The 25,450-nt window shown below is 69.3% G+C and overlaps 7 protein-coding genes across 7 annotated transcripts in view; 4 read left to right on the top strand and 3 right to left on the bottom strand.

Annotated features, from left to right (window-relative positions):
• Positions 1-326: 326 nt before the first annotated feature.
• Positions 327-2,721, top strand: CHLNCDRAFT_140893 (hypothetical protein; the record flags this gene model as incomplete). Its single annotated transcript, XM_005850685.1, has 6 exons — positions 327-443; positions 718-1,169; positions 1,433-1,550; positions 1,739-1,918; positions 2,134-2,410; positions 2,573-2,721. 6 exons carry the CDS (start codon positions 327-329, stop codon positions 2,719-2,721), a joined length of 1,293 nt encoding a protein of 430 aa, XP_005850747.1.
• Positions 2,722-3,336: 615 nt separating this feature from the next.
• On the top strand, positions 3,337-6,415 carry CHLNCDRAFT_140894 (hypothetical protein; the record flags this gene model as incomplete). Its single annotated transcript, XM_005850686.1, has 11 exons — positions 3,337-3,468; positions 3,646-3,708; positions 3,880-3,957; positions 4,085-4,213; positions 4,461-4,548; positions 4,682-4,893; positions 5,039-5,104; positions 5,319-5,402; positions 5,580-5,669; positions 5,890-6,116; positions 6,394-6,415. 11 exons carry the CDS (start codon positions 3,337-3,339, stop codon positions 6,413-6,415), a joined length of 1,191 nt encoding a protein of 396 aa, XP_005850748.1.
• Positions 6,416-8,640: 2,225 nt separating this feature from the next.
• CHLNCDRAFT_11132 (hypothetical protein) lies at positions 8,641-10,044 on the top strand (the record flags this gene model as incomplete). Its single annotated transcript, XM_005850687.1, has 4 exons — positions 8,641-8,760; positions 8,941-9,419; positions 9,663-9,777; positions 9,958-10,044. Coding segments are annotated over 4 exons (801 nt in total), but the record flags the coding sequence as incomplete, so codon positions are not given.
• Positions 10,045-10,978: 934 nt separating this feature from the next.
• Positions 10,979-16,598, bottom strand: CHLNCDRAFT_140897 (hypothetical protein; the record flags this gene model as incomplete). Its single annotated transcript, XM_005850967.1, has 14 exons — positions 10,979-11,089; positions 11,262-11,527; positions 11,730-11,972; positions 12,187-12,427; positions 12,620-12,706; positions 12,940-13,065; positions 13,372-13,492; positions 13,794-13,897; positions 14,098-14,238; positions 14,581-14,724; positions 15,315-15,578; positions 15,735-15,781; positions 15,991-16,255; positions 16,476-16,598. The coding sequence occupies 14 exons, from the start codon at positions 16,596-16,598 to the stop codon at positions 10,979-10,981; spliced, it is 2,283 nt and encodes a 760-aa protein (XP_005851029.1).
• Positions 16,599-17,826: 1,228 nt separating this feature from the next.
• Positions 17,827-19,801, bottom strand: CHLNCDRAFT_50471 (hypothetical protein; the record flags this gene model as incomplete). The annotated part of the gene is made up of 4 exons (XM_005850968.1): positions 17,827-18,072; positions 18,233-18,537; positions 18,705-18,924; positions 19,070-19,801. The coding sequence occupies 4 exons, from the start codon at positions 19,799-19,801 to the stop codon at positions 17,827-17,829; spliced, it is 1,503 nt and encodes a 500-aa protein (XP_005851030.1).
• A 2,083-nt stretch (positions 19,802-21,884) lies between these two features.
• On the bottom strand, positions 21,885-22,702 carry CHLNCDRAFT_140900 (hypothetical protein; the record flags this gene model as incomplete). The annotated part of the gene is made up of 3 exons (XM_005850969.1): positions 21,885-21,968; positions 22,154-22,369; positions 22,691-22,702. The coding sequence occupies 3 exons, from the start codon at positions 22,700-22,702 to the stop codon at positions 21,885-21,887; spliced, it is 312 nt and encodes a 103-aa protein (XP_005851031.1).
• Positions 22,703-22,747: 45 nt separating this feature from the next.
• CHLNCDRAFT_140901 (hypothetical protein) overlaps positions 22,748-25,450 on the top strand; it is a gene marked incomplete at both ends in the record, with an annotated part of 7,286 nt that continues 4,583 nt past the window's right edge. Inside the window, 7 exons of the mRNA XM_005850688.1 lie at positions 22,748-22,813; positions 22,916-23,593; positions 24,053-24,135; positions 24,286-24,400; positions 24,544-24,701; positions 24,833-24,976; positions 25,187-25,304. Coding sequence (XP_005850750.1) covers positions 22,748-22,813; positions 22,916-23,593; positions 24,053-24,135; positions 24,286-24,400; positions 24,544-24,701; positions 24,833-24,976; positions 25,187-25,304 — 1,362 coding nt within the window. The remainder of the gene's footprint in view (positions 22,814-22,915; positions 23,594-24,052; positions 24,136-24,285; positions 24,401-24,543; positions 24,702-24,832; positions 24,977-25,186; positions 25,305-25,450) is intronic.

Below are 25,450 nucleotides of genomic sequence, written 5' to 3' on the forward strand. Positions count from 1 at the left end.
TACACTTTCTACAGTGTTGTGTAAGCGCCAGTCGCTAATTCGGCGTCAGTCAGGGGCATTGGACGGCGCGCAGGGCGGGACAGCTGGCCACAGGTAGTGTCCTGCCGGAAGTACAGCAGGCTCTGGACTGAAGCTCTGCCACACCCCACGTGATCTCCCTACCAAGCATCACATTAACATAGAAACTGAATCACCTGTGCTGCCGGATCCCCCGTGCCAAATTGACATTGATTGCCGGCGTTCCTTCGCTGCGCAGAACCAGGGGATCGCAGCGCTGCGCTGGCAGGCTCCTGCCGACGGCAGCCGGTCGATAGGGGGCCGCCGCCATGAGCCCCGCCGCCGCCCCGCTGCACGGCGCGCTTCACCTTCTGGACCTGCCCGAGGATGTGCTGGCTGCCATGGCAGCACGCCTGCCCTTCTCCCAGCGCCTGTGCCTGTCGCTGGTGGGCCGCAAGCTGCGGCACACCAGCGACGAACCCTAAACGACGAAAAACCCTAAACCCTAAAAAACCCTAAACCCTAACCCTAAATCTGGCTGTGCGGCGGGCCCAGCCAGATGTGGCGGCAGGTGGAGGCTGTGGCCAAAGCATACCCGCACTACGCACCCAAGGCAGAGCGATCCGTGGCAGCCACCGCCTTACTGCAGCAATTCGCCAGGTTGGTATTGCGCGCAGGCCCTGAGCATGCACCCCCGCGCAGCCCGTCGCTGGCCCGCAGCAGGCATCACCTTGCCTCAACCTGGGCGGCCGCTGCTACAGGTGGCTGGCACCGAGGGCGGCGGCGGTGGAGGAGCTGTGCTTTGCGGTGGCGACCCCAGAGCCAGTCGACCCGCAGCACTACTGCTCCCTCCCGGTGCCGTCCCTGCTGCTGTCGCTGTGCGAGGTGGAGGCCGGCGGGCCCGCGCTGCGCAAGCTGGCCAAGCTGTCTGTTGAGTGGCCCGAGGCGGTGGAGCTTGATGAGGCCCTGATGGCGGCGCGGCCGGCCTTCCGGGGCCTGCGCAAGCTGGCCTTCCCTGCCGTGGGCCGCCTGGAGGTGTGGTCCCGCCTGCCCCTGCCCAGCCTCACCGACTTCTCCCTGGCCGACGGCACCCTGGCTGGCATGGCATCCACCCCAGAGGCCCGCCACGCCATCCTGGCGGCACCCTGGCTGCCGCCCACCCTGACCCAGCTGTACCTGGAGAGCGCGGGGCTGCGCGCGCTGCCGGCCGTGCTGGACCACCTGCCGCGCCTGCGCAGGCGAGCTGCCCGCAGCCGCCGCCGCCCGCTGCCTAGAGATGCTTCCCAGCCGGCTAGGGCTGCGCTCATCTAGGGCTCCTCATCCTGCATGTGCATGCTCCGGCCGCTCTGCCTGCCACTCCACTGCCTGCCTCCACACTATACACGACTCCACTACCGCCCAGGCTCATCCGCCCGCCCTGCCTGCTGCTGCGCAGCCTGGTGGTGAGCCGCAACCGGCTGACTCATGCCAGCCTGGACCCGCTGGCACAGCTGGGGCCCAGCCTAGAGGAGCTCAACATCTCGGAAAGCTTCCTTTCCACCTTCCCCTCCCAGGTGCCCCTCCGCCTCCCCCCCGCTGCAGCGCCTGCCTCCCGCCCCTGCCCCTGCTTGCGCCTCTGCCCGCGCATCGCCATGAGCGTGCCCGCCTGGCTGGCAGGCAGCCCGCGCGCCCGACTGAACCTCCGCGGCCCGTCCCGCCTGCCGCGTCGCCGCCGCCCACACACCGCCGCCGCCGCGTGCAGCTGTCGGCGCTCACCCGCCTGCGCATCCTCTACCTCCACAACGCCTTCAATCGCCATGTGCGCATCCAGCCCGGCGACTGGCAAGCCCTGGCCCCGCTCACCCGCCTCGCCTTCCTGTCCATCTCGGGCAACCGCCTGGCGGCGCTGCCGCCCTGCGTGGCAGCCATGTCGCAGCTGCAGGTGCGCCGGGGCCTGCCCGCGCCTGCTAGCCCACCCGCCTGCCTTGCGGCTGCTAGTACCGTGCGGGCTGCGCAGCTGCCCTCGCTGCCTGCCCAGACCGTCCGCGCGGCCAGCCTGTGCCCGCGCCGCGCGCCTTTGCCGCGCGTTGCCGCTCCACACGCCTGCCTCGCTCCGCCGCCTGCCCGGTGCGCCACCCGCCCGCCTCCCTGCTGCAGGCGCTGCATGTGGAGGAGAATGAGCTGGAGGCGGGGCTGCCGCTGGGCCCCATGCTTTCCAGCCTGCGCGAGCTGCTCCTGGACTGGCAGGCAGCACTGGACAGCCCCGCAGCCCTGCGCGCCGCCACCCGCCTCTCCCGCCTGGCGCTGTCGTGCCACCGCGCCGTGGACGAGGGGCCTGGCCCAGGGCTGACCGTGAGGCCCGCCGAGGCAGCTGAGCCGCTGCTGGCGGCGTTGGCGTCCATGCCTGCGCTGCGGTGTGTGGACGACGTTTTTGGTGCGCCGGCCAAGCCGCTGCCTGCTCCCTCTGCTGTACCTGCCTGTGGTGCGGGTTTGAGGGGTGGGGTGCCGTCGATTGGTTTGCATTGGGGCTTTGTCGATGAGCACGCATTTGAGGGGTGGGAGCTCATCGGCTGGGCGCATGTCGGTGGGTGTGCAGGGGAGGAGGACACCGTGACGGCCCCCGTGGCGCGCGTCATGTGGCAGCTGGGGAGGCGCTGCCCGCGCGTGGAGCTGCGCACGCTGTCCACCACAGACATCGGCTGGGGGATGGCGGAGCTGGAGCGGCGGGCGGCGGCGGGGGACTGAGGGATGCGTGTTGCGGGTGGATGTGCGCCCGCATGTTGTGTAGAAGAAAAGGTTGCATCTGGTACCCTTGTTTCAGCCGCCAACAGTAAAGTGAAACTTAGAGGCCGTCTTTGAGGGAGCAAACTGAGCGGCGGCGGGGGCAGCGGTGACGTGGCGGTGACCTTGCGCTGGCTGCTGCTGCACGCTGTGGAGGGGGGTCGGCATGCAATACGTGCTGGGCTGGAATGCTGCAGACATGGGCCATCCAGTGCCGCCCGTTTGCGAGCACACCGTGCCCAGCATGAGACCCTGGGGCGGCCGCGTTTAATTTGACAGCCTGCACCCGCCCCACCCCCATTCCTCCTCAAGACGGGTCCTGGTTGGTGTTGAGGCTAGGCTGCAGGTGAGCGGCGGACCGGGCAGCAAGGCGCAAACGGTTGGGCCCAACTGATCGCGGGCTGACGCACCCAAACCAGTTCAAGGCAGAGACCCCCAAGCCCGCGGCAGCCCAACTGCAATGCCAGCGCCATGGGGCGGTCGGGGCTGCAGCAGCTGCGCCGGCCTGCAACACCCTGGTGGTTTGAAGCCGCGCCCCCACGCCCCCTGCCGCTCCCCACGCGCTGCTGCAGCATCACAATGAAGTGCATTGCTCTGCTGCTGCTGGTGGGCGTGGCTGGCGCCGCCGCCCAGGGCACCACCAAGCAGACCCTCATCGAGGCTGTCAAGAACAACCCCAAGCTGTCCATGCTTGCTAGCTCCATTGAGTCGGTGCGTGCGGTAACCGCGGGTTGGCCGGGCGATGTGGCGGCGGCAGGCGTGCCCGGCACACCCAGCTGTCGGGCGCTGCTGCCCACAGAGGCTGCCGCCGCCGCCAACTGCGGGCTTTGCTGCCCCGCGTACTGTCCGCCTACAGCTCTTGCACCTGTGCTGCCCCGTGCGCTGCAGTCCCCCGAAATCGTGGAGGCTCTGGGTGACTTCAGCGGCACGGTGTTTGCCCCCAACGACGACGTGGGTGCTGCCGCCGCCGGCCACCCCACCACACCGTGCCTGCCAGGCCACATGCGCTGTACAGCCAGGCCCCGCTGCCATGACTAGCCCAGCCGCCCAGCCCTATGCCTGGCACCTGTGGGCCGCACTCCGCCCGCCCGCCTCCATCTGCCTCCCCGCTGTGTTCTGCAGGCGTTCAAGGCTGCCCTGGCCGCCGCCACCGAGCTCGGCATCGCCTCCACCGTGATGGAGAAGCTGCCCTACATCCTGGTGGGTGGCTGGCACAGCCTGGCTGCGCATGCAAGCCAGCCCGGAACCGCAGTACCCTCGCCGCCGTGGGCCACAGCCTTTATTTTTGTCCCTTGTTTTTGCTCCTGCCCACCTACATATTCCTCAGTTCCCCATCTCATGGTACCTGCTGTACCACCTGCAGCGGTACCACCTGGTCCCCGGCACCCCCGTCTTCTCCGGCGACCTGGCGGACGGCGAGAAGCTGGTCACCGCCGACAACGGCAAGGAGCTGACGGTGCGCGATGCACCACCTGCCATGCACCATCGCCAATTCACCGCCTTGCGCCTGCGCGCCCGCTGGGCTCCAGCCGCAAGCCCCTCCACGCGCTGCCCGCACCCTGCACCGGTTCCTGCTTCCTGCCCCCAGGGGGCCGGCCCTGTGCCTGCCGGCGGCACGCCTGCTACTGCTTGTCGCGCGTGCGGCGCCGCCGCCCCTCTCTTCCCCTCCCTCAACCACGCACCTCCCTCCCATGCCCCCGCAGGTTGCGTTTGAGGACGGCAAGGCCATCATCAAGGCCATTGGCTCCGAGGCCGGCATCCTCACCCCCGACATCAAGATTGGCGACGACGGTGAGCGGGCACTGCTGCGGCGGTGGCGCGCGCTGGCTTGCTGGCCGGGGCATGGCTGGCTGTCCCGCTCGTCCCACTGCCTTCCCCACCGACCCCTTTGCTGCCGCTCCTCCCGCATGCGCCTCCCCCGCAGTGGCCGTCCACATCATCGACACCGTGCTGCTGCCCATGCTGCTGCCCACCGGCGCGCCCGCCCCCGTGCCCGCCCCCGAGGCCGCCCCCGGCCCCGTGCCTGCCCCCACCAACACCATGCGCGCCATTTACGACTCGGTGGTGGATGCCGCCAAGGCGGAGGGCCTCGACAACCTGCTGGCCGCACTGGAGGCAAGCGCGGGCCGCCTCGCCGTGACGCAGCCGGGCCTGGCTGCCGGTGCCTGTCTTGCCAGAGAAATCTGCCCTGGCATGGTGCGGCAGCCACTTGCTGTGTGGCCCCACCAGGTGTGCTTACAACTCGTCTGCTGGCCTGGCCCACCTCCTCTCCTGGCTGCAGGCTTCTGACCTGGCGGGCGCGTTCGGCCCCGAGTTCAACGGCACTGTGTTTGCGCCCACCAACGCCGTGAGTGGCGGCCGCCAGCCCCAGCCAGCACGGCCCCTCGCCCTCACCTGCCAGCCTGCCTGCCGCAGCACGAGGCTGCCCCCTGTGCTGCTGCGCACAGGCAGTGCTAGGCTGCGCTGTGGCCCACGCAGCGTTGCAACCCCACGTGCTGCACCCCCCCTCGCCGCCGCCATCAGCTGCCCTGCTGAGCCCTTCCCCCCGCCGCCGCCTGCAGGCCCTGGAGACCTTCCTGGATGAGGCCTCCATCGACCTGGATGCCATGACCGAGGAGCAGCTGCAGGCGCTCACCGACATCCTGGTGCGCCGCCTGCCCTGGCCCTCACAACCCCACATGGGCACGCGCCGCAGGCCTGCACGCCTGCTTGCACAGTGCAGCCTGGGCCGGCATGTGCCCCCACGGCTGTTGCGCCCCGGCGCGGAGTCGGTCCCGCCTCGCCTGCACAGCCCCCGACACATACCCACCTGCTGCCTGCAGACCTACCACGTCGTCCCCAGCGTGGCCGCCACCTCGGCCGACCTCACCAACAACCAGATCCTGGAGACCCTCAACGGCGTGCCCATCACGGTGAGCCAGGGGCCCGCCTCTTTGCGACTTTTGCTACCGGCTCTTGTGGTGGGCGGGTGCTGTGTAGTGCACAGCTGCCGCCTGAGGGCGCCTGTGGGAATGCCGAATGCCAGCGCGTGGGCAGCAAGCAAGCTGGTAGCCGGAGCGGCGTAATGCTGGGGGTCACGCATGGTCCCGCATCGCTGAGGCGCGCCTGCCCGCCGCCCCCGCCCGCTGCCAGGTGCTGGTGCGCCCCAAGGGCGTGGTGATTGAGGATGCCGCGGGCAACAAGTACGACGTCACCGTCGCCAACATCATCGCTGGCGACGCCGTGGTGCACGTGATTGACGGCGTGCTGGTCCCGGTGGCCTCCGCCCCGGCCCCCGCCCCGGTGCCCTCTGGCGCCGCCACCACCCTTGCCAGCATTGCCGCCATGGCCGCCAGCCTGGTGGCTGCTGCGCTGATGATGTGAGGGCCTGCGGCCCTGACCGTCACCGCAGCGGCAGCGTTGAGCGGCGCGGCCCCGCCTGGCGGCGCCATCTGTGGCCAGGCGGGGCGACGCAGCGCATGGCAGAATTCATTCTTTCTTCATTCCTAAATGCGCGCCCATCTGTGCGCACGTTGACAGCAGCAGGCAGCTAGGTAGGTCAGCCTCTTCTTCTGTCAACCCGTAGACTCCTGTCCCTTCGTAGAACTCTCACACTCCTCTCTCTCGCCTCACCTACTACCGCCGATCCCTCTCTAGTATTAGCGAGCAGCGCCGTTAGCCAGATGCGTGTGCAGCCAGCGAGCCAGCGACAGCCACCAGACTGTAACACGTCTGCACACGCGTCGCCTCCACGCTAGCAAGGACCAGGTGGTGGGTTACAGAGCAAGGCCGGAAGGTGGTTGGGTGCTGGGTGGCAGAGCAGGCGTGCAGGGTAGAGCGCGGGGCCGGGCGCAAGGCGGTAGAGGAAAAATAGGTGGGACAGAGCGGGGCAAAAAGACCAGCAAGCGTGGGTTGGGAGGCAGAGGGGCGCCGCCGTGCTGGCTAGAGCGCCACTGCGCCGCTGGAAACGGGGTTGAGGAGGCGCCGCATGTGGGCCGCCCGCCGCGCCGCCGCCACCGAGAGGCCGGCGTAGGCAGAGTACCACAGGGCAAAGAGGGTGGTCACCTCTGCCAGCTCAGCGCAGTGGGGCTTGTCGTCGGATGTGGAACACCTGCGGGGGACGCAACAGGGGTGGCAGGTGGTGAGCGCCTCCCTCGCCTGCGTGGGCTGCTCCCGGCGGCTATCAGAGGCACGGCAGCACGCAGCAGCAGGCAGGCAGCGCCGCGCAGCTGGCTGGCTGCGGCAGGAGCCTGTAGCAGGAGCCACATGCACCAGCAGGCGCAGGCGGGCAGGCGGGCTGCATGCGGCTCACGCGGCAGACAGGCCCAACGCTATGAGCGCTGAGGTCCCTGCCACGACGCCGGTCAGGCAGGCGGCTGCGATGGCCAGGCGCAAAATCTTGTTGATGGCGTCGGCCAGGGTGAGGGCGGCGCGCAGGCGGGCAAAACGGTGCGCTGCGGCACCCACGGTGCCGCACAGCGCGCCGACGGTGCCCAGCAGGTTGAGCGTCAGCAGCGCTAGGGCCAGCGTCGCCGCGGAGCAGCCCAGCCAGAGCGAGAAGAGCAGCGTGCTGCGCTCCCACTCCTCCCCCGCAGACGGCAGCTCGGCTAGATACTGCGGGAAGGGCGGCAGCTGCTCCAGCCGCGACCCGCCCAGCGCCTGGTGCGCGAGCGGCGGGAAGGCGGGCACGCCGCGCGCCGGCGGCGGCGCGCCGTGCTGCTGCTGCTGCTGCTGCTGCTGCTGCGAGGCGCTGGGCGCCGCGGTCTGCGTGATGGTGGGTCCTGGAGCCGGCACCGAGGGCGGCAGCAGGGGCTCTGCAGCAGGGGTGGGCACAGGCGTCTAGAAGGCGAGACCGGGTGAGCGGCGGCAGAAGGAGGCGGCGGGCGGTGGAGCTGGGCGGTGCGCTGACCAAGCTGACCTTCCCCCAGCTCCTCGTAGCCGTCTGGCCTTGACATTTGGGTGTGTGGGGGTAAGCAAGAGCGCAAACTCCTCGCGGACAGTGATCTGTCGGAGCCCGTTCTCCTCCCGTTCTCCTATCGCCCTGCTGCAACCCCTCCGCGATAGAAACTGTCCAGCTGGAGCAAAAGGGACAAGGTTCCTCGTCCCTTTTGCGACGAAAGTACATGTCTCAGGCACGACCTTGCCTTTTACTCTTCCTGCCACATCCGCTCGCAGCTTGATTCCCGCCCAGCCCCACGAGCCCCTGCGGTTCAAGCAGACGTTCTCTTGGGGCATGCGCCGTTGCTAACCTCTCCCTGGCAGCCCGATCATACTGAAACAGCGTTGTCATTGAGCCAGCCAGCAGTCAACAGCAGCATCCTTGCCGCGGTGCCATGGAGTGGGAACTCTGCGAGGGCGCCGCTGGCGCCCTGCGGCTTGGCGCTAAGGCAGGCATGTGGCCATCAACAGGTGGGTTTTGCAGAAACTGGCGGCTGCATGCTGCTCTCAACAACCGGCGGCTGCCCTTGCACGTGCCTGTTCTTCCAGCCCGCGCAGCGACTCCACCAGCGCCCAGCACAGGCCTGCAGCAACCCCAGGGAGCGATGCAGATAACAAGCCACTACCCCCGCGCCGCCCCGCCCCGCCCCTGCAGGCCCGCACCGCCGCCCAAAAGCTGTCTGCGCCAGCATCGTCGCCAATACCTCGCATTTTGTGCTGCCGGCGGCGGCTGCAGCCGCGGGGCCCGCCCCGCTGTCCATGCTGGCACAGGACGCCCACCCCGGCCTGCTCATGGCCGCCGCCGCCGCACGCACGCTCCTAGCACCGCCCCGCCGCGGTCGCGGCACGCAGCGGCGCCGCCGCGCCACGCCCGCGCCCACGGCCACACACACGGCCACGGCGGCCGCGGCCGCGGCGGCGCAGCCCGCGCGCGCCGCCGCGCAGCAGCAGCAGGTCCGCGCAGCGCAGCAGTTCCTGGCGGGCGGCGTGGCGGGGGCGGTCAGCAAGACGCTGGTGGCGCCCATGGAGCGAGTCTCCACCCTCCTCATGACGCCCACCGCCCACCAGCGGTTCAGCGTGGCGCAGGTGCGTGCGCAGCCCACAGCCCTGCGAGCCGCCTGGCCCCGTGCTGTCGCTTTCGTTTGTGCCGCAGTGGTGCCGCTGTGGTGCCGCTATTTTCTGATTCCTTTGCTGGAGCCACAGCGGTGCCCAGGCCACTCCTCTGCCCGTCTGAATGGGATACGCTTGGGCCATGCACCTGTGCAGGCTGCGCAGCACGCGTGGCGGGACGGCGGGCTGGGCGGGCTGTACCGCGGCCACGCCGCCACCCTCATCAAGATCTTCCCCGCTTCGGCCATCCAGTTTGCCGTCTTCAACGGCCTCAAGGACAGGATCCTGGCGGCACGGCAGCGGCGCCAGGGGCAAGCCGCCGCCGCGGCAGCAGCAGCAGCAGCCTCCACCACCTCCCAGCAGCAGCAGCCCCAGGACCTAGCCAACCACGAGCGACTGGCTGCGGGCGCGGCCGCGGGCGCCGCCGCCGCCTGCTGCTGCTACCCGCTTGAGTCGACGCGCACCGCCATGTCGTGCGCGGGCGGCGTGCGGGGCAGCCTGGTGCAGGTGGCGCGCGCCGTGGTCGCCTCCCACGGCCTGCCGGGCCTGTACCGCGGCTTCCGAGCCTCCCTGCTGGGAGATGTGCTGGGGAATGCCCTGGGCTTTACTGCCTACGAGGTTGGTGCACCTAGAGGGTGCCGCAGTGGCGGGGTGCATGTGCGTTAGCATGTGCGCTAGCATGTGTGTTGGCATGTGTGTTAGCGCATGTGTGTTTACTCGCCCTGCTATGGTCGCCCGCGTGGGCAGGGCGCAGGTGCGGGTGCAAAGGGAGGCGCGCCCGTCCTGCCCCCGCTCCCCACCCGCGCCAACATCACACTCGCTGCCGCTCCCTCTGCCGCCCTGCCGCAGGTGGGCAACCGCCTGTACCGCGACCTCAGTGGCGGCGTGCCCGCGCCGCCGCACGTGCGCGGCCTCATCGGCGCCTGCTCCGCCGCCTGCGTGCTGACGCTGACGATGCCGCTGGAGGTGGTGCGACGCCGCCTGCAGGTCCAGGTGAGGGATGGGAGGGGGCAGGTGGGGGCGGGCAGGATGGATGCCGCGTGAGCGGCAGGCATGCGCTGGGCTGATCAACCCTGGCCACAGCAGGGAGGCCAGAGATGGGCAGGGTGGACTCCCAAACCCGACCACTCACCGGCTGAGCCTCTACCTTTCCTCGTCCTCTCGCCCCTGCAGGGCCTGGCGGGACGGCCGGTGCTGTACCGCGGCACGCTCGACTGCCTGCGCCAGGTGCTGCGCAAGGAGGGGGTGGCCGGCTTCTATGCGGCTTCCATCCCCAGCTACCTCAAGGTGCGGCGGCGCTGCTGTACCGCTCGCCGTCCTGGCGGGGCCCGCACTGCGTGCTGAGTGCAGCTGTCCAGCATGCAAGCAGCCGTGCAGCGGGGGGCGGGGCCTGCGCCCTTGCTGTGCCGGCCCCACCAGCAAGGCAACTGTCATGAGCCGACTTTCCCATCCTCCCTCTTCCTTTTCTGCAGGTCGCGCCCAGCATCGGCTGCATGTACTTCTGCTTCGAGCTCATCATGAGCCTGATGCCGCCGCCCGCCGCCGCGGGCCCAGCCCCTGCGCAGCCCGCCGCCGCCGCCGCCGGCAAGTAGCACACAGCGGGCGCTGGCGCCCGCAGCCTTTTGCCAAACTCGTTGCGCTCTATCCCTTGCTATTCGTTCCGTTCCCACGCATACCGCACACACATTCTGTGTGCCCACGCTGCTATTGCCTCTCTTCCATATACACTTGCCCCCTGTGCCACCCCCCACTTGCTCTCGTCACTTGCCCAGCATTTTTTTGCCCGTCAACAACACAGCGTGTACTGCCTGCATCTCTCTCCCCTGCACTCTGCTGCATGCCTCGGAATGACTACAGCGTCGCCGCCTCTCGGAGCCCTTTTGCCCAGATATAGATATAGATAAGTCACGTCCCGAGCAGCCCCCACTTTTGTGCCGGCGGGCTCCAGTTCCGCCAGCGCCTACCCACCATGCCGCTGCTCGCAGGCAATGCTGCTGATAATGCCATGTGCCGCTGCCTTATCACTGATCTCCCCTCCTCCCTCCTTTTGCACCGACTCCCCTTTTGCGCCGACTGCCAGCTCTTGCGTCGTGCAAACAAAATGTGTAAAACAGAATAGCAATGCAGACAGTGAATGGTACAGCAGTGTAGTCGTGTCTAAGCATTCCTGCAGCAGGCAATACAGGTGTGACTGCTAGACGTCCAGCGCGTCGCTGTCGGCCGCCTTTGGCGAGCCGCCCCTCGTTGCCGCTGTCTTGTTGCCGCCGCCGCTGCCGTGCACCATGCCAAGCATCTGCTCTAACAGCTGCACCGGGGAGGGGCAGGAGGCGAGGCTGCTGTCGCCTTGGGTCGGCCTGGTGTGCAGGAGTGGTGTGCAGGAGTGGTGTGCAGGTGAGCAGGCGAGCAGCGCAGCCATGCATTGCGCGCCGCCAGCCACGCGGCCAGCCGGCGACGAAAGTGGGGAGGCGAGCGGGCACCTGCGCCGTGGCGCCGCCCCTCCACAGGTCCTCCACCGCCTCCCTGCCCCCGGGCAGCGGCTTGCCGCCGCTCTGGTGGGCCAGGAAGGTAGCCAGTGAGGGGCAGTAGGAGCCCAGCAGCTTGTGGTGGCTGATGCTGGCGCCCGAGGCGCGCTGCGCCGAGTGCTCCAGCCGGCTGGGCCGCACAAGCAGGTCGCCCGCGCCGCTCAGCAGCACGGGCTTGCCGGCGCGCTTGAACAGCACCAAAAACTTGGCCTGGTTGGCCACTGCGTGTGGGGCGCAGGGGGCGCAGGGGGCACGGGGTGGTGCATGTGCATGTGTGCGTGTGCACGCGTGCGTTTTCGTGTGTGTTTTCGTGTGTGTGCTCGCGTGGCAGGTGGCCGGCATGCACACCCCTCCACCACCCTGCCCGCCTGCCCGGCAAGCCACCACACCCACACCCCTCCACCACCCCGCCCGCCCTCTCACCCACGTCCTGCCCGTTGATGATGGACCAGCAGTCTGGCAGGGCGGCGTCGTATTCGCGGGCAAAGGCGTGGTTGCCGGTGCGCGGCGCCCCAAAGGTCACGGTCGTCAGGGAGACGGCCGGGAGCGCGGCGGCGGACGGCGGCGGCGCGGCGGGCGCCACGGCGGCGGCGGGGGCCAGCGCAAAGCCCCAGCCGGGTAGCGCCGCCGCAAGGTCCATGCCGCACAGCTGGCTCATGGCGCCGCCTGCGGGAGCCCGGCGGGAGGCGGGGCAGCGTTTGGCATGTGGCGGCGGTGGGGAGTGGGGCGGCGCTCGGCATGCGGCGGGCGGCAGGGTGAGGGCTTGCTGGTGGCAGGCAGGTGGCGGGCAGGCGTCCGGCCCGGGGTGCAGCAGGTCCCGTGGCAGCAGAACGGTCCTGCGGCAGCCGCCAACCAACGCAAACGGTCATCTCCCACACACCCAGAGAGTGTCCCGCCAAAAGGATGCGGAAGGGCGGCCCGGCAATCCTCATCCGCGCCGCGCCTCCGCCGGTCCCGCCGCCGGGCTGCTGCCGCTGCGCCGCCGCCGCCGCCTCCCTGGCCGCCGCCAAGTGGCCGTCCGGCGGCGGCTCGCATGTGCAGCAGCGGTCTGCTGTGCAGGCCAGGGGGTCCAGCTCGGTGTGCCGCCGCTCCTCCAGCACCTCCCGAATGCGTTGCAGCACCTGCGAGGAGCGGGCCGGGGCGGCGGCAGGCCGGCGCTGTGGCAGACACAGGGCTGGGCGAGCAGCGCTGCCGCCGGTTCTGCCTTTCACCGGTGCTCTAGTACCACCTTTACTACCGCCGGTACTGCCCACTGGGTATTGCCCACCGCCCCCACAACAGGGGCTCGCCTTGGCGTTGAATCCATCGCAGACCCAGCTCTTCAGGAAGCCGAGGTGCACCAGCGGGCGGCTGCCCAGCAGCAGGCTGCCAAGCCTGGGCGGGTGCGCGATTCGCCAGGCCTGCAGGGCGGGTAAAGGCGGTGGGCGGCGGTCTCCGGTGGGCGAGCGCTGCAGCCCCCCGGCCTGCATCCCCAGCCAGCGGCAGCCGCGGCCAGCTGTGCGCAGCTATCCATCTGCCCGATCCCGCCACAGCAAGGCGGCGCCAACGCAGTGTTTTAGCGTGGGCATGGGCCCTGGCTTGCCTTCAGGTCCGCCCTGATGTTTCTCAGGGACTGGGTGCCCCTGAACGTCACCACCAGGGTGTCAGGGCCCCAGGCCAGCAGGCAGTTCGAGTCGTGGGCGGGCTCCCGCAGCCACTCGTAGTGCTGAAGGCGGTACAGGCGCAGCGCGCCCGCCAGCGACGTCACGTGGCTGTTGGGCTGCGGCGGGCACCGAGACATAAACACAATCGTCAATCAGCATAAAGAGGGAAGTGGGCGCCGGAGGCAGCCGGAACAGCAGGGGGCGGGCAGGCCTCAGCGGGGCAGGCGGGCGGGCACACGCTATCTGCCGCTGTCGGCGGGCAAGCAGCTGCAGCAGGTGTCGCAACACGGGCGGAGGGAGGGCGGTCCCACGGCCGTAGCTTCCGGCTGGGGCGCAGGCCAGGCACTCCGCTGGGTCCAACAGCTCACGCACCACCGCCACCGACGCCGGTACCAGTACCGCCGCCGGTACCGCCAGCTCACGTTGAAGTGCCGGTACACGTGCAGGGAGAAGTAGGCGGCTTTGAGGGTGGTCTCCAGGCAGAAGCAGGGCTCTTCTGGCAGCCCCCGCCGCTCCAGCAGGCCAGGCAGCTGCGCCTCCGTCCTACGCAATGCCAGGCAGGCAGGCAGGTGGGCGGGTGGGCAGGTGGGCAAGCAGGCAGGTGGTGCCGGGCGCAGGCGCTGGCGCAGGTGCAGCGCCTCTGCCTGGCAGCCCCCGGTGGCTGGCGCCTCCGGGAGCGCTGCAGCCACTCGCCGCGGCCCCTGGCTGCGGCTGGCCAACCCTGGCTGCACCGGGCCGGCTGCCCGGCAGCCGCCGCGGGCGTGCGGGCACCGCGGCCCGGCAGCGCCCGGCAGCGCAGCCCCCGCCCCAGCGCGCAGCGCCCGGCGGCGACACCGCCGCCCACCAGGCAAACTGCTGCAGCTGGTGGTGCAGCTTGGCGGTGGCGGCGTTGGGGGCGCTGGGCATGAACAGCAGGCTCTCCACCACCACTGTCCCCGTCATTGCCACCTGCGCAGGGAGGGCGGGAGGGCCCCACCCTCAACCACGGGGGGGCCAGGCGCCGGGCACTGTAGCGGCGTGCAGCGCCGCAGGCACGTGCAGCGGCGCTCCGCAAGCGGCAAGCGCACAGCGGCGGCCCGCTCTGGACGCGCAGGCGCAGGCGCAGGCGCAGGCGCAGGCGCAGGCGCCGCGGTGCGCAGGCGCCTCACGTGCATGGGGCCAAAGCCCAGCCAGATGAGCACCGTCGAGTTGCAGTCGTTGCTGCGGATGTAGAACATGAGCGCCAGGGACAGCACGAAGGTGAGGTAGGTGAGCAGGCGCGTCTTCAGCGCCAGCCGCAGCGCCAGGTTCTGCGGGCGCCGCGAGGGGGCGGGAGGGGGCGGCGGCAGAGCTGGGGTGAGGAGCGGCGGGGCGGGGTGGCGGGGAGCGGGGAACGGCGGGCGCGGGTGGCGGCGGCGGGTCGGTTACAAGGCGCCTGCCCGCCTGGGGAAAGGCCCAGGCAGGCCTCCACCCGCATCATCACATCACGCCACCCACACCACCACCCTCACCCTCACCTGATTCAGCACACCAGGAAGGGCAGGCTGGGGCTGCCATGTGCCCGACCCACATCCCACACCCCCACACCCGCCCCACGACACATCACCATCACCCACCACCAACACACCAGCCACCCATGCCCTCGCCTGCACTCGGTAGTCGCGGTACGGGCGGGCGGCCAGCTGGTGGAAAGCGAGCCAGGTGAAGGCGAGGAAGGCGAGGGCAGATGTGAGGAGCAGGGCGCCCAGCGCCCAGGTCAGGCCCTGCATGGATCCAGCCAGCTGGCAGCTCCAGGCCTGCACGCCAGCGGGGCCCGGGCAGGTCTTGCACAGGCGGGTGGGTGTGTGGCGCGCCAGCCAGCCAGCCAGCCCGCGGGCAGCACAGCAGGTGGCAATAGATCCCTGGCACCGATGCAGCAGGCCTTCCCCAAGCACACAAGCTTGCCACACACCCCTCGCAAGACCCCAAGCAGCGCTGTGTTGAGAGGCTGTGGGCAGGCTGGCGGCCACGCCAGGTGGCACTGGCAGGCGGGTGCAGCCGGGGCAAGCTAGGGCAGCGGCTGGGCGGCTGGGCGGCGCAGCACACACACCCATTGGGTGCATGGGGTGGTGGGGGGAGCGCACTGAGGGTCCCCTGGGGTGCCGCAAGTGCTGCCATCCCAGTGTTCTGCGCAGCAGCAAGCGAGCGGCCGCGCGCGCGGGCGGCACGGTCGGCGGCTGGTGCAGGGGGACAGCAGGCGAGCAGCAAACGTGGCCGCACGGCCGCTCCCCCCCCCCCCCCCCACCCACCAACACACACACACACACGCCCACAGCTGGATTGAAAGGGAAACAAATGGAGGCAGCTGAGGCGCCCACTCACCGCCGTGCAGCCTGGCCGTGCGCACCGTCAGCGCCACGATGACCGCCTGCGTGGGCAGCCACAGCAGCAGCACCACCGCGGCCAGCACCCCGAAGCGGATGCGCCGCTCCAGGGCCTCCAGGCGGGCCGCCGCGCCGGCCAGGGCCTGCGTGGGCAGCGCCTCGCACACTGCTCCCACCCCCTTCTCCAGGTGCGTCACCTCGGGGAGGCTGGCCAGCACCTGCCCCGCCGCACCCACCACATGTGCAGCACAGGCGGCGCCGGTACCGCCCAGGTCGTCCCCCCACTCCTCTGGCACCGGAGCGGGATCCTGCTGCTGCTGCTACTGCTGCTGCTGTGGGCTTTGGTGAGGTCGCTCGCCGCAGCGTCCCCGCCAGAAGGTCTCGGACAGGGCCTGCCAGGCGCCCGTGGGCAGGATGAGGGAGGCCTGGAAGACGGCCAGCACCAGCAGGGCGTTCCAGCAGCTCCACTGCAGCCCCGCCATGATGTCGACTGCGGCAGGGGGCGGCGTGGCGCGGCGTGGCTCAGCGTGCGCAGCGCGGCTCAGTGGCGCGCAGCAAAGGGGACACGGCGGCAGGGCATGGATGCGCGCAGCAGGTGCAAAGTGGAGGGGGCGGGCACGGACGCGCGGAGCCCGGCAGCGCCGATCGGCAGCAGAGCAGCAGCTGGTCCCGCCGCCGCCATCCCTGCGCCTCGCTCACTTGGGATGTGAAACCAGGAGCAGGGGCGGGTCCAGGACAGCAGCATGTTGGTCAGCCAGAAGCTGAGGCTGACCATCTCCAGCAGCAGGGGCAGGGTGGCAAAGGCCACCGCCTTTTTGCGCAGCGGCGACCAGCGCAGGCGGCGGGCGCGCAGCACGTTCCTGCCCAGCACGCCCAGCGTCAGAAGGGACGCAGCAAGGCAGGCCCCCGCAAACACGGAGGAGACGGCCTCCAAGTAATTGTTCTTCAAGAACCAGGCCTGGTCCTGCGTGCAAACACAACATAGACGGGCTGGGGCCAGCCGGCGGGCGGGGGACGCGGCGGCGGTGGCGGCGGGTGAAGAGGCAGCTACTTGTAATCGCTGCTCGCCGCCCCGCGGCGCCAACCGGCCCTGCCCGCTCTCCGCGCATGCTGGATGCACTGGGCACTCGCCTGGTTGAACTTGATCGTGGTCTCCAGGCAAGCAGGCCGATTGCGAGCGACACGGCCACGATGGGGCCCAGTACAACCAACTTGGCCTGCGCATCGCTGATGTACTCGATCCGCAGCAGCACCTTGCCGGAACCGGCGCCGCCCGCCGGAGCAGGGTTCGGCGCCGCGCCTCCCATGACCTGCCCTCAAGCTGCGGCGAAATTGGTGCTACCCCAACGTTGTGATGCCGAGGTGAGGCCGGCACGCAAGCCGACACACTTTCACCGCCTGCCACCCGCCAGGCGGGCACACCCCGCCAGCAGTGCTGCAACCGCCGTCCTCTCAAGATTCCCAACCCTCACATTGATGGGGCGGCTCAGATTGGTTCAATTGCAAGTGATCTGGCTTTAGGACTGCAGCAGAGTCGCCTCTCCACCGCCGCCGTCTCACTTGCCAGCTCACGCACGCCGCAGAAGTGATGGGACCCATGGGAGCTAGCCAGGACTGCCTCACCACAACATGCTTGCCCAGATCCGCCCTCCAGGCTCTCAGCGGTCCTGGTGGGGCACGGTGGTGTCATAGGGGTCTCGCTCGTCACCCACATCGCCCACACCCGCTGCAGAGAAGGTTGACAAGCCGGCATCGCTGGAACGCGCCAAGGCATCCGCTCAGTCCCAGCCCCTCATCGCAGAGTGGCGCGGTGTGTGCACCCGCAGCGGCAGCCAAGCGCAGCCGCCCGCCTGCAACAGCCCTCCTTGCCTGTGCCGGTGTGGACTGGGATTCGAGGGTCGCCCTGCTTCAGCGCCCCGGCAGCACCCCCAGCCCTCTGCCCAGCTTCGCCTGATGTCAGCAGCGGCTCACAGGGAGCCACCCGAGGGAGCGGAGTGAGTGCTCGGAAGGCACAGCGCACGTCCAAGGCATCCGCCGCCAAGGCCACCGCCGCCACCGCTGCATCGTGGCGCCCACAGACGCCCCACCTGCCTGGGCCTGGGCTAGTAGTGCAGGCGGAGGCCGGCGCTCGGCCCCCTCTTCCCTGGCGGCCTGTGAAGCAGTGTGCAGCTCAGTCTCGTTCATGGTTCGGTTCGATTGTTAAGCCTCGTGGAGTAGAAGAAAGCCTCGTTGAGGAGGGAATCTGCATAAGTTGGCGCCTAGCTGGCATTTGTTGCGCACATTCTTCAACCATGTCATTTAAGGCTGAAACATAGGCAGGGTATCAGGATTCGAGTTCAGGTGTGGGATTTAAGGTAAAATTCAGGTAGATGCGCCCATACTGGGCGGCGGCGGTAGGCTGAGGGCCGCATGGGTACGACGCGTGCGACAAAAACGGGCGTGCCTGCTGAAAATGGGCACCACACAACTGAAGGGAAGGCAACTCAAGAAAGTGTACAGAGAGGTGCGTGCCTGCCACACCACAGGAGCATGCGCCTAGCGCCGGCGCTGCTGCGGCTCCGCGAGCACCGGCTGCGGCTGTGGCTCCGTGCTCTGCTGCTCCGCCGCCGCCGGCTTCTCCGCGGTCGACAGCAGGCCAGCCGACATGAGCGTGGCGCCGCCGACCCACGTCAGCGGGCCCAGCTCCTCGCCGCCAAGCAGCAGCCAGGCGAGGCCGGCGGCCCACAGCGGCTTGGAGGAGAACACGACCGAGGCCTCGGCGGGGGTCACGTGCTTTTGTCCCTGCAGGGAGGCAGTGGAGGGGTGAGGCTCGTCAGCGTTGCGCCGTGGGCAGCAGCAGCAGCCAGAAGAGGCAGCCACATTCATGTATGCGGAGAACGGCACGGCAGCGACAGCAAACGCAGCAGCAACCAGCGCAGCAGCGTCAGCAGCAGCAGCCGACAGCAGCAGCGGTGCTTGCCCGGGCGTGCAGGTATGACGCGAGGGCTCCGGGGCCCAGTCCCGACCACAGCAGGGCGGCCCACATGAGCGGGTCCGACCCCACGCCGCCCCACAGCGACTGCGCGGGCAGGCCCTGCGCGGCGGCGCTGCCGGTGGCGGCGACCAGCGAGGCCAGGGCCAAGCCGCCCAGCACAAACGACTTGCTGGTGGCGATCTCAGAGGGAGACAGCGACTGGGCATAGCCCGTGATGCGCACCACTCCCAGCGAGTAGAAGAGGGCGGCCGCGAGGATGGCGCCGTCGCCGCCTGCAGGAAGGGCGGGCACCAGGGCCGGGGCGGGTGAGGATTGGGCAGGGGGTTGGGGCGGCGCGAGGTGGCTTGCTGCGGCCCTCCGAAGGGTATACAGGCGTAAGCAGTAGGTTGGGCGAAAGGCTGCCCACCGCAGGGCCAGGCCGGCCATGCATGAGACGCACCTAGCTGCAGGCCCGCCGCCCCCCAGCCGCTGGCCGCCGCGGTGGCCCCCGCCTCGTCGGCCGTCACCAGCAGCGTGCCGGCCAGCGCCAGGCCGCAGGCGCCCCACACGCGGGGCCCCGGCCGGTAGCCCGCCAGCGTGGAGAGCAGCGGCGTGAGCATGACGGTGGCTTGGATGAGGAAGGAGGCGCGTGTGGCGCTGGTGAGCTGCAAGCCCAGCGTCTGCGGCAGCGCACAGAGCGAGGGTGTGAACAGGATGCAAGGATGCGGCATGCGGACTGCTGCAACTCTCCACCCTCCACCCCTGCGGGCAACTCTCCCACCCAGTCCAACTCAAGCTGGCGGCGACCGGCAGGGAGAGTCTCACCTGCAGGCCGGTGGCTGTGAAGTTCCAGAGGCCCAGCTCCACCGCCGCCATCCACAGCGGCGGCGACTTGAGGGTGAGGAACTGCTGCAGCAGCCAGGCGGCGCCCTGCCGCTGTGGGTGCTCGCCTGCCGCGCCTTGCTGCTGCCATTCCTGCTGCTGCTGCTGCCGCTGCTGCCCCTGTGGGACCAGAACTGTGGACACGGCCAGCATGGCGGCGGCCTGCAGCATGCCGCGCACCGCCATCACCACCACCGCGTCCGGCGGCTCCGCTGCAGAGTAGAGCAGGCGCACGCTGACCGAGTAGCTGCCCCACAGCATGGCAGCCACTAGCAGCGCCAGCTTGGGGGACAGCCAGGGCTCCGGGGCTGCTACTGCTGCTGGTGCTGCTGCTGGTGCCGCCGGCGCCTGGCTGGCGGCCTCTAGTTGCTGCTCCAGGGGCGCCGCCGCGCCGGCCATCGACGCGCCGGCTGGCGGCGGCGGCGAGTCCTGATGCTCCTGCCACCGCTGCCTCGGTGGGCGCTGCCCGTCCTCCTGCTGCTGCCGGGGGCTGGCTACGGACACCGTGGGCGCCTCCTGGGCCGCTAGCCTCGAGAAGCCCCTGGCGCACGCAACCTGGGCACCGACGCTCCGACCGTGGCCAGGGCTCCGCCTGGCCCCACGATCGCGTCGGGAGCGGGGAGTGGGCAACCTGGGCGAGGCCAGGGCCCCTATTGCTGGTGCATGTGCGGACATGCTTGTCAGCGCCTTGGTGGGAGAGTTGGGAAACGAGCGAAAGGCTTGGGGATGGTCAGGAAATGAAGGTGTCGCCGCAATGCGAATGCTCAAGAAGCGTTGGCCACTTGTAGGCACATCCTCCGAGTGGTTCCAGCAGACACAGGGCGCGAGATACAAAACGTGAGTTCCTCCTAGGCGTAGATCGGGGGTATGTGCGAACGCCTGGTGATGAGGACCAGTGATTATTTACTGGATCCGCCGCCACAGCCCGCCCAGGCGCACACTCGCCGCCGCTGCCGCCGCTGCTGCCGCTGCCTGGGCGCCGCCGCCACTCAGCTGCCCCGTCGACAGAAGCCGCATTGCTGGCCACTCCAAAAGTGATGCTCGAGAGTTCCCATGCATCCAGGTCTCTCTTATATGAGGGTTTAATGCCCTCTTCTCCACCTGCTCCCGCAAGCATGGCCAGCCTGTGCCGCTCCCGCCGCTCCAATACCACACCCACCATGGCCAACCCTTCCGGGGGCCCCGCCGATCCCGCCACGTGGTGGATTACATCCAGCTGTGAGGCGGGTGGCACACGAGCTGTCCTGAGGAACCGGGACAGGGCCAGCTGGTGGCAGCCCGCGTCCCTCTGCGCAGAAGCATGAAACGGGGCTGCGGCCCTGTTGACCATCAAACATAGCTCAGCAATCCCCAAGCCCACCGTCGCTCCCTCCACCCACTCGCCGCCCGCCACCCGCCACCCGCCGCCATCATGCGCTGCCTCGGCCTCGTGCTCCTCCTCTGCGCCGCCGTGTCCGCCGTGTCTGCAGCGCGCCCCCAGCCCAGCGATGACTGCACCTACCGCGTCAACCTGCAGCGGTGAGGAGGGTGCTGGCATGCCTCTGACACGCTTGCCGTTAACGGAATGTTCCGCCGCCGCCGCCGCTGCTTGGGAGTCTTGGCCCCGCCGCCCCCCTCACTGCCGCCACTCCCCTCCCCTGCGCTGCCCGCCTCTGCAGGGGCTGGTACACCACCCATCCCGGCAACATGCGGCCCCTGCAGTGCCCTGCGGGCTTCAGGACGGCCGCCGCCGTTGATGTGGAGCTGCTGGAGGCGTTCCTGGTGAAGGAGTTTGAGACCAAGGCCTGGCCCAAGCTGGAGGACAGCGCCCGCTGGGGCTGCCCCGCCGGCATCAGGAGCCAGCGCTTCCGCGCCGTCAACGGCTGCATCCAGGTGTGCACCGCGCCGCAGCGCCTTGGATGGTGGCTTGGTGGGTGGGCCCGTGCCGGTGTGGCGCATGGGCCTCCGACCCCACCCCATCGTGGGCAAGGTGCTCACTCCCCGCCTCCCTGCTGTGCGTCTGCTTGCAGACCTGGCCCAAGGGCGTGGCCCCGACCGTGATGGCCCAGGGCAAGCTCACTTACGTCTGCCGCGGCGACCGCCGCCAGAAGACCCTCGGTGAGCGGGCGGCCTGCAGCAGCTGCTGACCAGCCTTGGCCCGCCGGCATGCCTCCCGGCAGCAAGCTGCTGCTGTGCTGGCTGGCGTTCTCACTGCCTTGCCGCACTCCCCGTGGTGCAGGCCTGGATGGTGAGGGCACCTTCAAGAAGATCTGTGTCTGAGCAAGAGCTCAAGCTGGGAGGACCGGCACCACAACTGCTCAGCTGGCAGCAGCTGCCGCATCGCACAAGCCCCACCCGTCAGCGTTGGTCTCGTGATAGGCATGAATGACCACCATGTGCACTAGAAGCCGGTCAACACACTGAACACTGGCAATTGCAACCTTTCCTTCAGCGATTCACTCCTTGATTCCTGTACTGAATGTCTGAATATTTATTCTGTTCCCTGTCGGTACTACTATCGCAATACCTGAATCACCTTGAGAAAGGCAGGACCAGGAGGGAGACAGAGGTTTGCCGCCATGCCCACCCTCTGCAAGCCATGCTCACACTCATCTGTGCCTCAGGCAGCAGTTACAGGCAGCCGCGAAACACAACACATCGGACGCAGGCCGCACCCGCTGCTCAGCACCCGGCCAATGCCATGAAATTCGGCACCGCGCTTCTCTCGTGCTCATATCTCTCATATGCCGGGCCGGCACACGGTCGCAGGCGTCGCCCCTCACAGCCCGTATGCCTCGGGCGGCGGCGGCAGCATCTGCCCGCCGCGCATGTCCATGAAGAAGACCAGGCCCAGATAGATCACCTGCACCACCCGCCACAGCAGCAGGCTGCCAGGTCAGTAGCCGGGTGACCGGAACGGGCAGACTCGCATCACGTCACGCAGCTGGACGTTGCTCACAGCGATGGTTGGCCACAGCCAACCTTCCCTGGCCAAGCCTCTGGCATACAGCGCTTGCACGCGCAGCAGCCTGTCAGCAGCCGTCTCACCCCGAATATGATTGAGATGGCGCCGGTGACGATGGCGGTGCGCTGCCCCTTGGCTACCGAGGGGTCCTCCACAGGTTGCCGCTTGGGCGCTTCTGGCGCCGCCGTGGGAGGGTTGCCGCCGCCGCCTGCCGCTGCCTCGCCCTGCTCGCCAGGCTGCTGCGGCGGCTGGTCCTCACCGCCTTCAGCCCGACACAGGAGCGTGCGCTGGTGGAGCTGCTGCAGGCGGTGGGAGGAGCGCGGGGGCGCCGGCTTGCTGCCTGCTGCCCGTGCCACAAAGGCGATGGGAGATCTGGCTGCCCTGAGATTGCTGCTGTTGCTACCAGAAGGCGCAATTGGCCGTCTGGCGGTGGTAGCGTGAGGCAGCAGCGCTGTGGTGACGGCCATTGTGGTGGTGAGCTAATGCAAATGACTGTAAATCGATCTAGTATGCGCAATTGACGCCGAGACGGCACTAAGGCCTTCATGGAGGGGAGTTTCACACAACGTCCATGCTGGCACCCCCGTAATCGTGAGAACCAGGACGCGAGGGCCACTCACGTTCATCTGCATTAGTGCCCACGTCTTGCAGCTCCGCCCCGGGCGTCTGTGGGCGCTATGAAGCCCACGCTGCCTCCCAGGCCCAAGCCCAAGGCGCCCAGGCCTTCTGGATCAAGCGGCCAGGTGTGGCAGAGTGCATGCAAGGCAGCCAGACGGGGAACGGGGCGGTGATCACATCCCGCTGCTGGCACCGTAGCTGTTCTGCCCTCCTCCGTGGCCCTGCAGCTGCGGGAAGTGCCCAGCGAGGCCAGCGGCGAGGCCACAGACAGCGAGATCATGCCTGCAGGGGAGGCCGCCGCGCCTCCTCCGCCGCCGGCCCCGCTGCCGCCCGGCCTGGCGGCGCTGCCGCCGCAGCACGCGGCAGCCATGCAGCAAGCCATGCAGGCGCTGGCCAGCGGGCAGCACCCGGAGCTGCTGCAGCAGGTGAGCACCAAGATGGGGCTGACGCCCGACCAGCTGCGGCAGACGGCGGCCGCCATCGGCTCCGGCTCCGACCAGGGCATTCCGTCAGAGGTGGTGCAGCGCGCGATGCAGCTGCAGTGGGCCATGCGCGGCGGCGCGCTGCCCCCCATGGGCCCCGCGGCAGCCTCCGCGGTGCCCCCCGGCATGCCGCCGGGCCTGCTGGGCTCCCTGGCAGCGGCCAACGGCGGCGGCGGCGGAGGCATGATGCTGCCGCCGGGGGCGTCCTCCGCGCCCGCCCCCAGCTCCGATGTGCTGCTTCTGGACAGCGAGGACCAGCAGGGCTGCTTCGACCTGTACCGCCGAGCGTACGGCCGCCACATGGACTTCATCTTTCCACCCGTCTACGTGGCGGCCGCCAGCCTGGCGCTCTGGACGCGCCTGCTGCCCTTCTGGCTCGCGCTCCTCCTGGTGCCCCTCGGCTTTGTGCTGGGCGTGCAGCTGGTGCTGGTCAAAGGCAAGCAGTGCTTGCTGGATGCCCGGGCGAGCGCGCCACTCTGCTGCCGCCCCTGCCACCGCCCTGAGGAGCTTGGGGCACCGGCTGGCCGGTGTGCTGCGAGTTGTGCCGCTGCTAGGCAGTACAGGCAGTACAGGCTACAGTGCTGTGCTGCAGCCTGTGCTGCTTCCTTTCTGCTCAGCGCCAGCTCCCGGCCCGTGATGGCCTGCAGGTGCCGGCATCCCGGCGCCGCTCGTCCCATTCTCGAGGCTGCCCGCAGCAATGGTGGCCAGCCTGGAAGTGCTGGCGGTCGCCACCTTCTTCTTGCAGGCAAGCTGATTCAAAAGCAGCTGCTTCTGCTGTCATACCTGGATCTGCGGCAGGAGCTCGCTTGGCCCAGGCATGCGTGCGCTGCTCAGCCTGTTCATGCATTGTCCATACGTTTGCATGCCTCGTTGCCTCCGCAGATGCAACCCTGGCTCACAGACAGGCCCTGGCAATGCCTCATCTTCACCGCGCTGTCGGCCACCTTTGCCGTACTGCACTACAGGTGTGCCGCGGGCTATTGGCTAATCCCTCTGCTTCCTGCCTGCCAGCCTGGGCGCTGGCTGCTGAGGGGAGGGCCCAGTTGCAGCGAGGCGGCCACCCTTTCTCACCCGCCTGCCCTGTCGTTGTTGTTGTGTTGCGTCGCTGAGTGCAGGAGCAGCAAGGTGGACCCCGGGTTTCTGGAGGCCAAGGGGCAGCCGGCGCCGCTGGCGCCCGCGCAGCGCATGATGCTGGCCTCGCAGGCACGCTATGGCTGGTGCTGCTGGCTGGTGCAGCGCCTGCTGTTTGGCTGCTGCTGCTGCCTGGTGTACTGCCTGATCCGCCTGCCGGGTTGGTCCTGCCTGCCTGCCATGCTGCGCGTGTTCTGGCCGAACCACCTCATTCCGCCACCTGCCCCCTGCCCCTGCCGCAGAACCCCTCGTGGTGCTACACATGCAACATCTACAAGCCCATCCGCTCCAAGCACTGCAGCACCTGCGACAGGCGAGCGCCGCGGGGCGGCCGCGCGGCAGCCGCCCTGGCTCCCGCCTTGGGCTGGCTGCTCCCCCGGACGACCCCCCGCAACCTGCCGTGCAAGCTCCGCCGCCCCACTCCTCCCCTGGACCTCGTTCTGCGGGCTGCCTGCTCCCGCCGCCGCCGCTGGCTCCGCTCCCACCACCGCCCCTCGCCCTGCTCCCGCTCCTGCTTGCGCCATGGTGCAGGTGCGTGGAGGAGTTTGACCACCACTGCCCCGTGGTGGGCAATTGCGTGGGGCTGGCCAACCGCCGCGCCTTCATGGGATACCTGCTGGCGCTGTGGGGCGCAGAGCTGCTGTGGCTGCAGCTGGCGGCGCGCTTCTGGCGCCGGTGAGTCGCGCGGCCGCTCGCAGCTCTGGTGGCGGCATGCCAGGTGGCGGCGTGCCGGGTGGCATTTATCCGGGACTGTTGTTTCATTGCAGCAATTGCTCGCACCTGCTCTGTTAGCGTGGGTGCCACGAGCTGCAGCATGCTCCTCTTCCGCTCTTCCCCACCCTGCCCTGACGCCGTGGGCCGCGCCCGGCCTCCCCACAACTGCAGTGCGGTGGGCACCCAGGTGCTGCACAGCCACAGCCTGGCTGGCGCGCTGCAAGTGGCGGCGAACATAGGCAGCCTGGCCCGCCTGTGGCCGGGCACCCTGTACGCATCGCTGGTGGTGGTGAGCGCACTGGGAGCTGGAGCCAGCTGGGCTGCCTGCCAAGCCGCGCCACCCCTGCCTCCTTTGCTGGCCCCTGGTGCCCTGGCTTGCCTGCTCCTGTGTGAGCCGGGCTTCCTCCCAAGCGCACATGCCCACCCATCTTCACC

This window comes from Chlorella variabilis, assembly GCF_000147415.1.
Source record: "Chlorella variabilis unplaced genomic scaffold CHLNCscaffold_3, whole genome shotgun sequence".
NCBI lineage: Eukaryota > Viridiplantae > Chlorophyta > Trebouxiophyceae > Chlorellales > Chlorellaceae > Chlorella > Chlorella variabilis.